General features: G+C 39.4%; 1 protein-coding gene across 2 annotated transcripts in view; it reads left to right on the forward strand.

The window, feature by feature from the left end:
- GRIK5 (glutamate ionotropic receptor kainate type subunit 5) overlaps nt 1–13876 on the forward strand; it is a 487066-nt gene that overhangs the window by 294868 nt on the left and 178322 nt on the right. For both annotated transcript variants that reach the window (XM_085875712.1, XM_085875713.1), the window contains exons 10-12: nt 1609–1713; nt 12475–12582; nt 12937–13140. In XM_085875712.1, the coding sequence (XP_085731838.1) occupies nt 1609–1713; nt 12475–12582; nt 12937–13140 (417 nt within the window). The remainder of the gene's footprint in view (nt 1–1608; nt 1714–12474; nt 12583–12936; nt 13141–13876) is intronic.

Genomic DNA, 13876 nt, shown 5'->3' on the forward strand with positions numbered 1-13876 from the left:
TGTACACCAAGTTTTTTTTTTTTGTCTGAATCCATCCACAATGTTCTGAGATAGCATGCTGTATGTGCTTTTTGGCCCTATCTCTCAATGGTGAGGAATCACCAAAAAAAAATTGTATCCAGATCCTTTCGTCCTTGTCACCCACCTAAACACACCCAACCAATTTTCGTCCGAATCCGTCCATAACATTTTGAGACATCCTGCTCACAGATAAACAAACACACAGACAGAGGTGAAAACATAACCTCCGTTCACCTTCAGTGGTGGAGGTAATCACAATTCAAGGTGCACTATACATATTACTGTGCAAAATCAGTCTGTTGGAGGGTTGGGATGAAGGGGTTGGGGACAGAGGATTCGCTGGGCACTGGCCCATGGGTCACGAGCCCCAGATGTTTTTTGCTGTGCCCTAAAATCTATTTTAATGCCTTGGTTACAAGAGGGCACTTTATGGCTTTGAAATCAGACTTTGACGTCAGAGTCAGATGCATGAACAAACGCTAATTAGAGGCGTGTGTCGGAGGATAGCATCATTGATTGCTTTGCAAAGATGCACAACAGACGGTCGGTACACACTGGTGCTTGCTAGTAAATAAATAAACGTAGACTGTTTACAAATATAACTTTTGCAAAAACCGTGGGTGGTGAGGGTTCATTAATAATTCAGAGGTGACATAGTGTTCAATATACTTTAAAAGTTTTAGAGTAGATATTGAATGTAAGTTTGTGTTTTTACAGAATAAAGGAGAGTTTTTTTTTTTTGTGCACGATGCTTCATTCATTGTTTGAATTCACAAAGATTGAAATACATCTTTGTGCAAATACAAAAAAACGTCCATGAATTCTTTATGAAACAGGAAACGTGACAATTAGCCCATCGTTCTCGCTTGTCACTTTGCTAAATGTATTATTCTTGGTGGGGGGGGGGGGCATCTAAAGTTCGAGGGGACCCGAACCCCGAATATTTTTGCAAACTCGTGATGCTTCAGTGGCAGGGGGGGGGGGTATCGATCAAAATAAAATGCAGAAAAACAGGAAAATGGAAGGTAAAAAGGTCGAGGTAAATTAGAGGATATTTGAAGGAGGGATAGGGAGGGAGCAAAGGAGAATGTATGGGCTGGGAGACGGGAAGACTACTATCTCTGAAAATGTGAAATGAAGATATCGGAAAGAACAATCTGATGAATGCCTAAACAAAACAAAGATGGCTTACAGGCCTCATCATGCTCCATCACTGAAAGCATTTTCAACGGCCTCCAAACATCAACCAATTATATTTTACTTCTCACGAAGTCATGACAATTTTTTGTTTCCAGAAGACGATACTCAGAACATAATAATTCTGAATCACTAATCTTCAAAGTAAAAATTCCGTTCATATCTTTTAAAGTAACGATAAAGGTTGTGGCAAAAACTGCACTAATGAGTCATTTTCACATAAATGGTGCTGACGCACCTTTCTGGGATTCAAACAATTCGTGTGCAAATCTCAAATGCAGCATCAGTCACTACCACAGTAGTCTCACGTTCGATGTGTTCAAAAGTGATTTGCAATGAAAATGTCACAAAGACCCAGCATATGTGGTGACCTCAGCATTGTTGTGGCAGGTGGAGTATAACGGGCTGACAGGACGTGTGGAATTCGACAGCCGAGGCCAACGATCTAATTACAGCCTCAGAGTTCTGCAGCTTCGCAGAGATGGACTCAAGGAGGTAACACCGAGTTCTTCACTTCTGGAGATTATCTTCAGATTCATTTTTAATACTACCTCACTGCCACCTTGGTTTTATTCCATAACTATCCCGACACTTTGGGAAAAAGCAGGGGTATGTTGCAATCGGCTCTGTCTATCTGTCTGTCTGTCTATCCGTCCGTCACACTACCTCCTCCTAAACGATTGTGTAGAAATTCACCAAACTTGGTGGCGATGATCACATGGCAAGAAGGTGCAAGAGCAGTTCCATTTTTCGCTCCACCCCTTGGGGCGGGGTCAAAACGTCAGTTACCAGAAAATTCAATTGCGGGCACATTTTATAACATTTTTAAAATGAAACTTTGTATATGCAATCAACATTGGGGGAGACATGAAATACTTAACCATTTTTTTGGATTTGACCCCTGGTTCATGCTCCATTGAGTGGGGACTTATGGTCACAGGAGTTTTTAACTCAAAATTTGATGTGGGTTAACCCTGGTGGAACTTTCTGCCATCTTTCAACTTTGTGTTACGTGAGACGTGTGGGGATTTGCGATGGCGTGCCATCGACTTTACTCTAGTTATTTGTATTTTTTAATAAAATCTTCACTCGAGTTATTTGTATTTTTTAATAAAATCTTCACTCGAGTTATTTGTATTTTTTAAATAAAATCTTCCCTCTTGTTATTTGTATTTTTCAATAAAATCTTCACTGCAGTTATTTGTATTTTATTAATAAAATCTTCACTCAGGTTATTTGTATTTTTTTTTTAATCTTCACTCTCGTTATTTTTATTTTTTAATATAATCTTCACTCTAGTTATTTGTATTTTTTAATAAAATCTTCACTCGAGTTATTTGTATTTTTTAAATAAAATCTTCCCTCTTGTTATTTGTATTTTTCAATAAAATCTTCACTGCAGTTATTTGTATTTTATTAATAAAATCTTCACTCAGGTTATTTGTATTTTTTTTTTTTAATCTTCACTCTCGTTATTTTTATTTTTTAATATAATCTTCACTCTAGTTCTTTTTATTTTGTTAATAATATCTTCACTCCAGTTATTTTTATTTTTTAATAAAATCTTTACTTTTGTTATTTGTATTTTTAATGTAATCTTCACTCTAGTTATTTGTATTTTTTAATAAAATCTTCACTCGAGTAATTTGTATTTTTTAAATAAAATCTTCCCTCTTGTTATTTGTATTTTTCAATAAAATCTTCACTGCAGTTATTTGTATTTTATTAATAAAATCTTCACTCAGGTTATTTGTATTTTTTTTTTTAATCTTCACTCTCGTTATTTTTATTTTTTAATATAATCTTCACTCTAGTTCTTTTTATTTTGTTAATAATATCTTCACTCCAGTTATTTTTATTTTTTAATAAAATCTTTACTTTTGTTAGTTGTATTTTTAATGTAATCTTCACTCTAGTTATTTTTATTTTTTTAATTAAATCTTCACTCAAGTTATTTGTATTTTTTCAATAAAATCTTCACTCCAGTTATTTGTATTTTTAAATAAAATCTTCACTCGAGTTATTTGTATTTTTTAATATAATCTTCACTCTAGTTATTTGTATTTTTTAATAAAATCTTCACTCGAGTAATTTGTATTTTTTAAATAAAATCTTCCCTCTTGTTATTTGTATTTTTCAATAAAATCTTCACTGCAGTTATTTGTATTTTATTAATAAAATCTTCACTCCAGTTATTTGTATTTTATTAATAAAATCTTCACTCCAGTTATTTGTATTTTTTGAATAAAATCTTCACTCGACTTATTTTTATTTTTTAATAAAATCTTCACTGCAGTTATTTGTATTTTTTAATATAATCTTCACTCAAGTTATTTGTATTTTTTTAATAAAATCTTCACTCCAGTTATTTGTATTTTTTTAATAAAATCTTCACTCGAGTTATTTTTATTTTTTAATAAAATCTTCACTCCAGTTATTTGTATTTTTTAAATATAATCTTCACTCTAGTTATTTGTATTTTTTTTTAATTTTATCTTCACTCTAGTTATTTTTATTTTTTCAATAAAATCTTCACTCTAGTTATTTGTATTTTTCAATAAAATCTTCACTCTAGTTATTTTTATTTTTTCAATAAAATCTTCACTCTAGTTATTTGTATTTTTCAATAAAATCTTCACTCCAGTTATTTGTATTTTATTTTCAAAAATCTTCACTCAGGTTATTTGTATTCTTTTTTTAAATCTTCACTCTCATTATTTTTATTTTTTAATAAAATCTTCACTTTTGTTATTTGTATTTTAATGTAATCTTCACTCGTTATTTTTATTTTTAAATAAAATCTTCACTCTAGTTATTTTTATTTTTACAATAAAATCTTCACTCTAGTTATTTGTATTTTTCCATAAAATCTTCACTCCAGTTATTTGTATTTTATTTTCAAAAATATTCACTCAGGTTATTTGTATTTTTTTTTTAAATCTTCACTCTCATTATTTTTATTTTTTAATAAAATCTTCACTTTTGTTCTTTGTATTTTAATGTAATCTTCACTCGTTATTTTTATTTTTAAATAAAATCTTCACTCTAGTTATTTGTATTTTTTAATAAAATCTTCACTCTAGTTATTTGTATTTTTTTAATAAAATCTTCACTCCAGTTATTTGTATTTTTTAATAATATCTTCACTCTTGTTATTTTTATTTTTTAATATAATCTTCACTCCTGTTATTTTTATTTTTTTAATATAATCTTCACTCCTGTTATGTTTATTTTTTAATATAATCTTCACTCCAGTTATTTTTATTTTGTTAATAATATCTTCACTCTAGTTATTTTTTTATTTTTAAATAAAATATTCACTCTAGTTATTTGTATTTTTAAATAAAATCTTCTCTCTAGTTATTGGTACTTTTTATAAACTAGTGCATGCCCGTACATGCGTGGCCGTACGTGCAAAAAAAAAAAAAAAAAAAAAACTTTCAAACCGCGTGCCAGAAACAACAACCACACAGGCCGTTCCTTCGCTCTCGCGTGCCCGTACGTGCGTGGCCGTACGTGCAAAAAAAAAACTTTCAAACAACCAGACAGGCCGTTCCTTCGCTGTCGTAAACGACGACTGGATTGGGGCATTGTGTTTAAGAAAATAGAGAAAGAAAGAATACAGTCAGTCGATAAATCAAGAAAAAAATCTCGAAAGAATACAGTAACCGTCACTGGATTTGGGCATTGTATTTAAGAAAATCGAGAAACTACAGAAATCGAGAAAGAATACAGCAAGTCGATAAATCGAGAAAAAAGCGAGAAAGAATACAATACTCATCACTATCCGGAAGTTTGCATATCGCAGTTATGATTATTCACAATTTAGTTTTAATGGCCAATTATTCAATTAGCGCCAACGTATTTTGCCTTTTCGCAAGGAAAAACACGGAGAGGAGAGGAGAGGAGAGGAGAGAAAAAACCCGTAATGGCGAACGCGGCTGAGTTTCTCTTCACCATTGACCACGGCTACGCAGCAACGCTTCCTGTCATTGGTTGATATAAAATGGCCGCAGCAACGGTTCCTGTCATTGGTTGGTAAATAAATGGCCATAACTTGGGAAGCACTTGTCCGATTAATATCAAACCTTGAAAAGCCACATCCACAGGTCCCCAGCAATATATCTGGCAAGTTTCAATTAGATCGGACCAGCAGTTGTCGAGAAACAGCGGTCACAGACACACACACACACACACACACACACACACACACACACACACACACACACACACACACACCAGATTGCTGGAATTATAGATAGATAAAATCTTCACTCCAGTTATTTGTATTTTTTTAATAAAATCTTCACTCTAGTTTTTTTTAATTTATTTATTTAAATCTTCACTCTAGTTATTTTTATTTTTAAATAAAATCTTCACTGTCGTTATTTTTATTTTTAAATAAAATCTCCACTCTAGTTATTTTTATTTTTTTTATAAAATCTTCACTCTAGTTATTTGTATTTTTTTTAATAAAATCTTCACTCCAGTTATTTGTATTTTATTAATAAAATCTTCACTCTAGTTATTTGTATTTTTTATATAATCTTCACTCTCGTTATTTTTATTTTTAAATAAATCTTCACTCTCGTTATTTTTATTTTTAAATAAAATCTTCACTCCAGTTATTTTTATTTTTTTTAAATAGAATCTTCACACAAGTTATTTTTATTTTTTTAATAAAATCTTTGCTCGACTTATTTTAAAGTTTTTTTTTTTTTTTTTAATACAGGTGATCTCATGCTCTTGGAAGAGCTTGTAAGTAAATCCTTTGCCAAATGAAGACATTATGAGATACCAGTTTACTTTTGCATGAATTACAAGGGCATGAGGAGCAGATGGACAAATCAACACAGTATAAGGGATTTGAATGTGAAATCCCAGCATCATGAGTTACGTGCTCAGATGGCAGTGCCAAAATAAGCCCTTTCAGTGTTTTTTATTTTCACTTTTGGTCTACCTTAGTTTCGAGCTTTGCGTCAATGTTTGACATTAATTGCTGAACCATACATTCCCAATCCAAGGTCTGTACTCCTATACAGAGCATCAATGCTGCCGAAGCAGTTTCTAGGCAGGAATTTGACATTTTGCCAGGGTGCTGTACCAATGAGTCATTTTCACAGACATGAGCCTATGCTAGCAGAATGGACACCGCAAGATGTTTACCATCCTCCATTGAATGGTAAGGGATGTTACCCCAAGTGTAACATCCACCCGAAGCATGGCATACAGTACTTATTGATGCAACACTCTGTCAGTAAAACATCATGATGACAGTTCATATTTGGGTGGGGAATCACACACAGACAGGTGAAAGGCGAGTAGGTTACCTCTGAGCTATCCTGTCAACCGACACCTGACATTAACATCCACAATATGCCACACTGCATATTGCTCACCATCTTTCTCTTTCCTCATTTGTTCTCTGTCATTTTGTCTCCACAAAAGCTTAATGTGTAGTTAGATTAATCTGACAGTTCACTTGAACTTTCTTGTTGATATAAATTACATTTTCTGACTTCAAATGCCTTTTTAGCAAAGTTGTCAACTCAATGTTAACAGCATTCCCTGTGCTGTGCATATTCCTCTTATTCTCTTTGATTGGGCTGTCAGGATAGCCGGGAGGTATGAACAATCGCTTCTGAGCTGTCTATAGCCTGGGTTTGAATCCAGGTCAGGTCAGGTATCTATGGGAGCATGCGCCGGAGCAGCACGTCGCTGCATTCACTTTCCGCCAGTACTCCAGGGGCCTCCCTCTGGCCATCCCCCAAGCAGATGCCTAGCCATCCCCATCTCCTTGAGATATTGATCAATCTGCTGCAACCACGAGGCACGTGGTCAGCCCATTGGCTTCCTCCACTCACGAGACTTCCTTGCTGAGAGAATCTGGTGAGCAGGATCAGCATCAGGAAAAGGAGCCACATGTCCATACAGCCACAGCTGACGCTCATGGACTATGCAGGTAACAAATCTCATTTAAGTCTCTCTCAGCAACCGCTCATTGGACACAAAGTCAGACCAGCAATCGCCAAGGATTCTCTGAAGAGACCTGGTACCAAAGGAATTGAGTCTCCAGCTCAGATCCTTGGTCAGAGTCCAAGTCTCACATCCACAGAGCATACTGGAAGCACCAAGGACCTGAAGACTCAGACTTTCATCCTCCCTTACAGGTACCGGCAGCGCCCCACCCCATTACCCAGTGAATCCTTGACTCCCCAAGCCCGACCCAGACATCTGTTGACCTCTGGCTCACAGCCAGCAGAGACATGAATATCACTGCCAAAGTAAGTGAATCTCTCCATGAACTCAACATCCTCACCACAAACCGGCGAAGACAGGACAGCAGCATCCATGATGTCATTGAAAGCCTGGATCTTAATTTTGACCCAGGAAACCCATAATCCCAGTGGCTCCGACTCTGCCATTCAGCCTGGCTCTGCAACTCTGGTCAATGGTATACAGTGTCCTTTGAGAGACAAAATTCTTCTTCGCCCTATGGTGAGTTCCAAGACATCCACCGGCAACATCAAGGACGGTGGTCTTGAAGGCACTCCACAACTCTTCAAGATCCCCCAAAGCACCCAGAACCCCCAAATCTCCACTCAGCCTGTTCGCAAACTCCTTAGCTACCCTCTCATCCTTGAGCTTGCCAACATCCAGCCTCGGCTGCAATGGTACCATTCTCCTGGATTTAAGCTGCAACTTCAAAGTTGCTCCAACAAGCCTATGGTCAGTATTGAGGAACTGAGCACTCCAGTAGACCCTGCAGTTCTGGATCATCCTCCAGCGACCATCAACGAGCACATGGTCAATCTCCTTTGCCATTCCACCAGTGTTCGATTACCAATTCCAGCGATGAGCTTGTGGGCACTGAAACCATGAACCAGCCACCCTAAGTCCATGACTTCTTGCAAAGTCAAGGACCTTCGTGCTATTTAGGTTCACAGTTCCAGACCCATTGGAGACCACCACACTTCTTGTAACCATCCTGATCAGTTCCAGTCGATGTATTGAAATCCCCCAAGACTGGAGGTGTATTTCGCCTGTGGCACTGATCAACCATAGACTTAAGCGTGACATAGAATGCGTCCTTCACGGTAAGATCACTCGCCTCAGTCGGAGCATAAACAGAGACCAGGGAAATGACACCCAAGGAGTGACGAATCCTTTGTCTCATAATATGCTCGTTGACAGGTGTTACCTGAATTATCATTGGAGTCAACTGATTGGACACAGCTACAGCAACTCCTTGAGCATGGTAACTGTCAGAGCGACCACACTAATAGTAGGTGTAAACACCCGACATGATCTCGCCACTTTCTGGTCTCCAAACCTCAGAGAATGCTGCAATACCGGTGTCCAAAAGCTTGAGTTCAGGTGATAACAGAAACAGGTGATCATCCTCTCTTCGGGATGGGACAATCCATGGCACCCACCTGAAGGGACCGCCTCAGGTTAACCCAAGGAGACTGCCGTCTGATGGATGGCACCTCAGCACCACCCCCGACACACCCTACCACAATCTGACCCGGGAAGGTTACCCCATGATTTCCCTCCTATCATCAAAGATTGGGGGTCCCGAAGGCTTTGCCCCAATCCCGTCATCCGGTGAGCTGCCCTGCGAAGGGCAGCTGCACAGGAGGTACTGCCACAGAGGGAGTTTTCAGATTTATTTTTGCTTTTGGTATATTTTGTGGAATGAAGTGTTTTACGTTTTTTTTTGAAACTAGATTCAGGTATAAACTGTCATCCTGTGGCGTTTCACAGACAGGGTGAGGCATCAATGTGTGTGCCATCTCTCGGGTGAACATTTTACTGGGTATCCCGTCTGTTCGCATGTTCGTGGAAGTTAAAGATCCTCCAATGTCCTTTGTGAAGAGTTGTCAAGCTATCGCCGTCACCCTGACCAAGTTACAAATTCCTGCCTGGACTGCAGCTCGCAAATGGTCTCGTCTTCTTGGAGGTTCCTTGATACAAGGTTACCCTTGCACTATCTTCGAGTGTGGTTTCTGGATGGGCAGCAGCTTGCATACTTTCAACAAATTGATCATGTGGTCATTGGAATGTTTTATGTGAAGGGCATCCAAACCAAAAACTCATGATGAACAAATACTGTGAACAGTGCTGGAGAGTTTTAACAAAATCTTCACCCTTTCAAAACTACCATCTTCATGGTAAAGGTCAATGTAATACAGGCAAGTGTTTGTCACTCTCCTACACATCTTTGGCAACCTGCTCCCTGAAATGTTTTGGTTGAATTTTTTTGAAATTTAATTACGAAATGTTAATGCAATCGCCAAAGATGATGGAGTGGCAGAGTTGACATTGTGGGGATAGCCTTATAATCGAGTAGGAAGGTTAAACTGACCACTGCAGCTGCCTCATTGTTCAGATTGAGAGTCTCCATGTCTCAGATTGAGGAGCTCACAGAGCTCTATCTACGAATAAAATTGAGCTGGAAAGGAGAAAGTTTCCTTCACGATGATTTTATCCATCCCTAAATCCACAATTGTACAGCAACCTTAACCATCGGTCGGCCACACCTGATTTATCAGGGCAGTTAATGTGAGTCAGACCACAACTAATTTTGTTGATGAAATCAATGTAAAATCACCCAATGACAGAAGAGAACACCGTTGAGAATAGAACAGACATATTGTTACGAATTTGGAAGCTTACTCCACACAACAGCCAGTCCTATTGATCAGTTATATCGGTAAGTATGTGTTTCTAGTTAGGGTCCTGTCTCCTGTGTCTAATGGGAATTAAGTGTATGTGCGCTGTGGATCATAGATAGGATTTTTACATCACCTACAACAACAACACTCTGCTCTCGGCATTCTCCGTGAGCTCGCCGGCATGTAGGCGTGTCTGGAATTCCATGCCTCAGGCGGTGTGCGTTTCGGTGTGGATTTCTTAACGTATATGGTCACAAAGCGTTTCACTTTCAGCTGCGCGCCAAATAAGGTCGTTTTACGCTCAATAGGCGACGAGCAGACCAGAGTCGGGGCAGTCCTTGGCAAGAAGGCAGAGCCGCGACATGCCGTCCACCCAATGGGAGCAGGCCACGGGAGCGGACGGGCCCCAAAAAGAAAAGAAACAACGAGGAAGCAACAAATGATTGCGTGGGGTCTGCTCGAGTGCGGGTCTCTGTCCGGGTCTGCGGCCGATTGCATCGCGCAGATCCGAGGCGTCTCATCTGGTGCATTGCTGCGGGTGGTCGACCATCTCAACTCAGGAGATCATCTTGTGTCGCTTGCCTGCGAGCCGGAGGAGCATGCCAACGCCTGACGCTACCCTCCATACCTGGCGCTTGAAGCGGCCTCGTGTTGTGGGTTCGAGTCCCGTTACCCCAATATCGCCGAGAGCCACACGAAGTGGACAGGTCCAAGCTAGCTTCTCTTCCCTCAGCCCGTCTTCCCTCCGAGCTGACGAGGTCCATCTCTTTCTGGGCATTTGTGTGTGCGTGTGTGTGTCCTTGGGCCCCGTCTATAATAACAGCTGTGTAAGTGCTTTCTTTGCTCATTGTACATTGCATTTCTTATAGTCGTGATAACTCTGCTCTTTGTGTGCTTCCCTCCCCGATTATTGTACAATAAATACCCCTATTGTTGAATGTACCAGCTCGTTTCTATGCTTCTTTCATTGGCTTTGCATGGTGCGTGTTGAGAAATTGGGAAACGGTAAATTGTGTATTTGGACCGACGGACCTCGGTAACCATCCGCTCGGGTTACGCACGGTTCGAGCACGGTAACGGCTAATCCCGCTCGAGCTCCATCGAGGGTGTGAATTCTCCGGTAGCTTGCCGCGTGGGTTTTTAGGTATATTGAAGTTTGGCAATTAACCCTATCCCACGCTGTCGAATTATTGGCGATTCACGGTCCTGTAAGGGACCCGTGCCTTCCGGAATTCTCCGAGAAGCACGATCTAGATTCCGGGTGTTCGCTGGAGCCAACTCTACTGCTCCACCTAGCGGTCGTGCTCACCGCCGAGACCCGGCCCCACAATAATATGACCCTTTTGGTCACATCAGAGATCCATGTTTTGACGAAAGAGATTGGTGGTCCATTGAGAAGTTAGGGAACCACCAGTGTAGTTGGTTGGGCCATGCAATTGTGATGAGTACCACAGAAGAGCAGCTGCGCATCTGGAAACATGTTTTGTGGAGCGACGAAAGCAGGTACGAGTACATGTTGTTCAGTTCTATTGTCAGGGCTTATGGAGTGTATAAAATACCTTTTATGGTTTACAGCGAGAGTTGATGATGTTACCTCATTAGAACGTTGCTGTTTTTACCCATTGTGGTGTTACATTGAGGGTCTCTGAATAATGAGCATTCAATGGTTTTTAAGATGACATTCTCCATATGTGGACTTCTTTGTTTCCTTGCTGGTTTTACACAGGTATTCCATTCGTTTCAGTGTACCTGCATCTCCATATGATCCAGCTTGCTTTTTGCTTATTCTCCATGGAATGTATATTCCAAAACAGGTGCCATCACTTTGTGATGTACAGTTGGTGGCACTAAGTGAGTCCGTTGGTATTTCCTGCATGCAGATTGCCATTTCACGGCACACAGTTGGTGGTTTCACATTGAGAATCAGGGATGAATTGCACAACTCCTGGAACAAAAACAAGGAGCACAAATGATATCACAAAATTTATGGGAAATTCATATTTTCTGTCCAATAGTTTGAGCTTCGAATGGTGTTGCTAAATCCTCTAAAGATGCTCATACTCAAGTTCAGTTCTGCTGATTCTGATCGTATTAACATCAGATCCAGTCTAGGATGATAAAAGCAGGTGTGATTGTATTCAGGAATGCAATTGACAGTATACTACATTCCCACACTCCATCGGTTCTATTGTCATTCCTTCATCCCATGTGGTTGTTGCACACTGCCCCATTCAGGATAGTTTTCCATGCATTGTATTACTCTTTGGGGACCTCTATACACTCACTTCCTTACTCGCCCTCTTCATCCCTCATACCCCTGTTCCCCTCCATTATCAATCATTCCTTCACTCCTTCTTTGCCCATTCTCAATCTCTTCATCCTTTGTATTTGAATGTTTGTTGAAACAAAAACAAAAAAGGACAGGAATTCTCCATACTAAGTCTCAACATCGAGTAAACTTTAGGCGAACAGCTTCTCGCGGTACTTGTACTCCGTGAGTGATTTTCGTGTCATCAGGCAGTGAGTGATACGTTAACATAAAAGCCAATGCTTTTTTTTGCTTTTATTTTCCCTGCAGATTGGCAAATGGCATTCGCAGAAGGGTCTGACCCTGGATACGGTTTTTCCCACCGCCGGCCCATCGACCAGCCTTGTAAACCGCACTCTTATTGTCACCAGCATTGTGGTGAGGTCGCTTCCAAATACTTTTTCTTGTTATTCATGCTCCTGATCGCTACTCTTCTTTTAATAATTCTGAACTCTTATTTGCTGCCTTCTGCATTCTTTTTTTTTATGATCATGGTTATTGTATAACTTGGCAATTCTTTGTTTCCTTTATTCATCCTTTGATTGTTTTCTCCAAGTACTTCCCTCTTATTCTCATAATTTCCTTTTGCTTGGAACGGCATGCTGATGTTTCCACCTTCCAAGTCTCGGCTTCTTTTTATTCACGTAATGTCCCTCAAAATCCCCTGGTGTCTGGCACAGGTTAATGCGTCGTTGTTTTCGTCATTGTTCCTGTTCTTATAATTGTTTCTAGGAGAACCCTTACCTGATGCTCAAAGAGAATCACAAGCAGCTGCGTGGGAATGACCGCTACCAAGGCTTCTGCGTGGATCTTCTACAGGAGATTGCCGCCATATTGCGTTTCCGCTATGCCATCCGCCTTGTTTCTGATGGTATCTACGGTGCTCCAGAGCCCAATGGCAGTTGGACTGGCCTGGTTGGGGAGCTTATCCAAGGGGTATTTCCTCTTTTTTTTTTTTTTTAGATTCTTAACATTTCACATTCAAACACAGTGTGTCAGCATCTTCTAATTACATGGGAAATTATTTTTGATCCAGAAGTTTGTGAATTATCTGCTATGAGCTGGAAGCCCGTGGTAAAAATACCACAACAGAAAAATACAGATAAAAGGAAGAGCCCTTTATTCTTGTGCTGGTTGAAAGGGCTAAATTTGGGCAGCATTATAATTTTCCCAAAGGTTTGAATTCATTTGAAGCAACTTTTACGTAATTTTATATTGTCACAGAGGAGCATTTCCGTGTTTGGGGAGAGGGACAGACAGACGGCATTAGCCTTTTAAATGTCCTGTATAGAGTATTGTGAAATTCCAAAATTATCATATTTTTTAACAGCAAATAAAAAATGTTTTTAAAATTTGGGAGCGATCGAAGCAGGATGGTTACCAAGAGAAAATATCGAGGAAGATCGGCGGCAGCCAGAAATAAACAGATCACAATTGAATATCACAGTGCTCGGTTGTCTTATGCGCCGCCCAGGTTTAAATTTTCTTCCGATCGAAGAAATTATCATTTTCCTGGAGGCTTGGATTAATTAGAAGTGACTTTTGCTGAATGTTCTTTTTTTTCTCTTCGAGGAGCACTTCTGTGTTTCAGGGTGGGACATACAGACAGACAGCATTAGCTTATTATACATACTGCATATAAGTGTGGCACCCATGGGAAACCAACAGTCAT

This window comes from Eptatretus burgeri, chromosome 3 (genome assembly GCF_056783735.1).
Source record: "Eptatretus burgeri isolate ZD-2024b chromosome 3, Ebu_testis_v1, whole genome shotgun sequence".
NCBI classification, from domain to species: domain Eukaryota; kingdom Metazoa; phylum Chordata; class Myxini; order Myxiniformes; family Myxinidae; genus Eptatretus; species Eptatretus burgeri.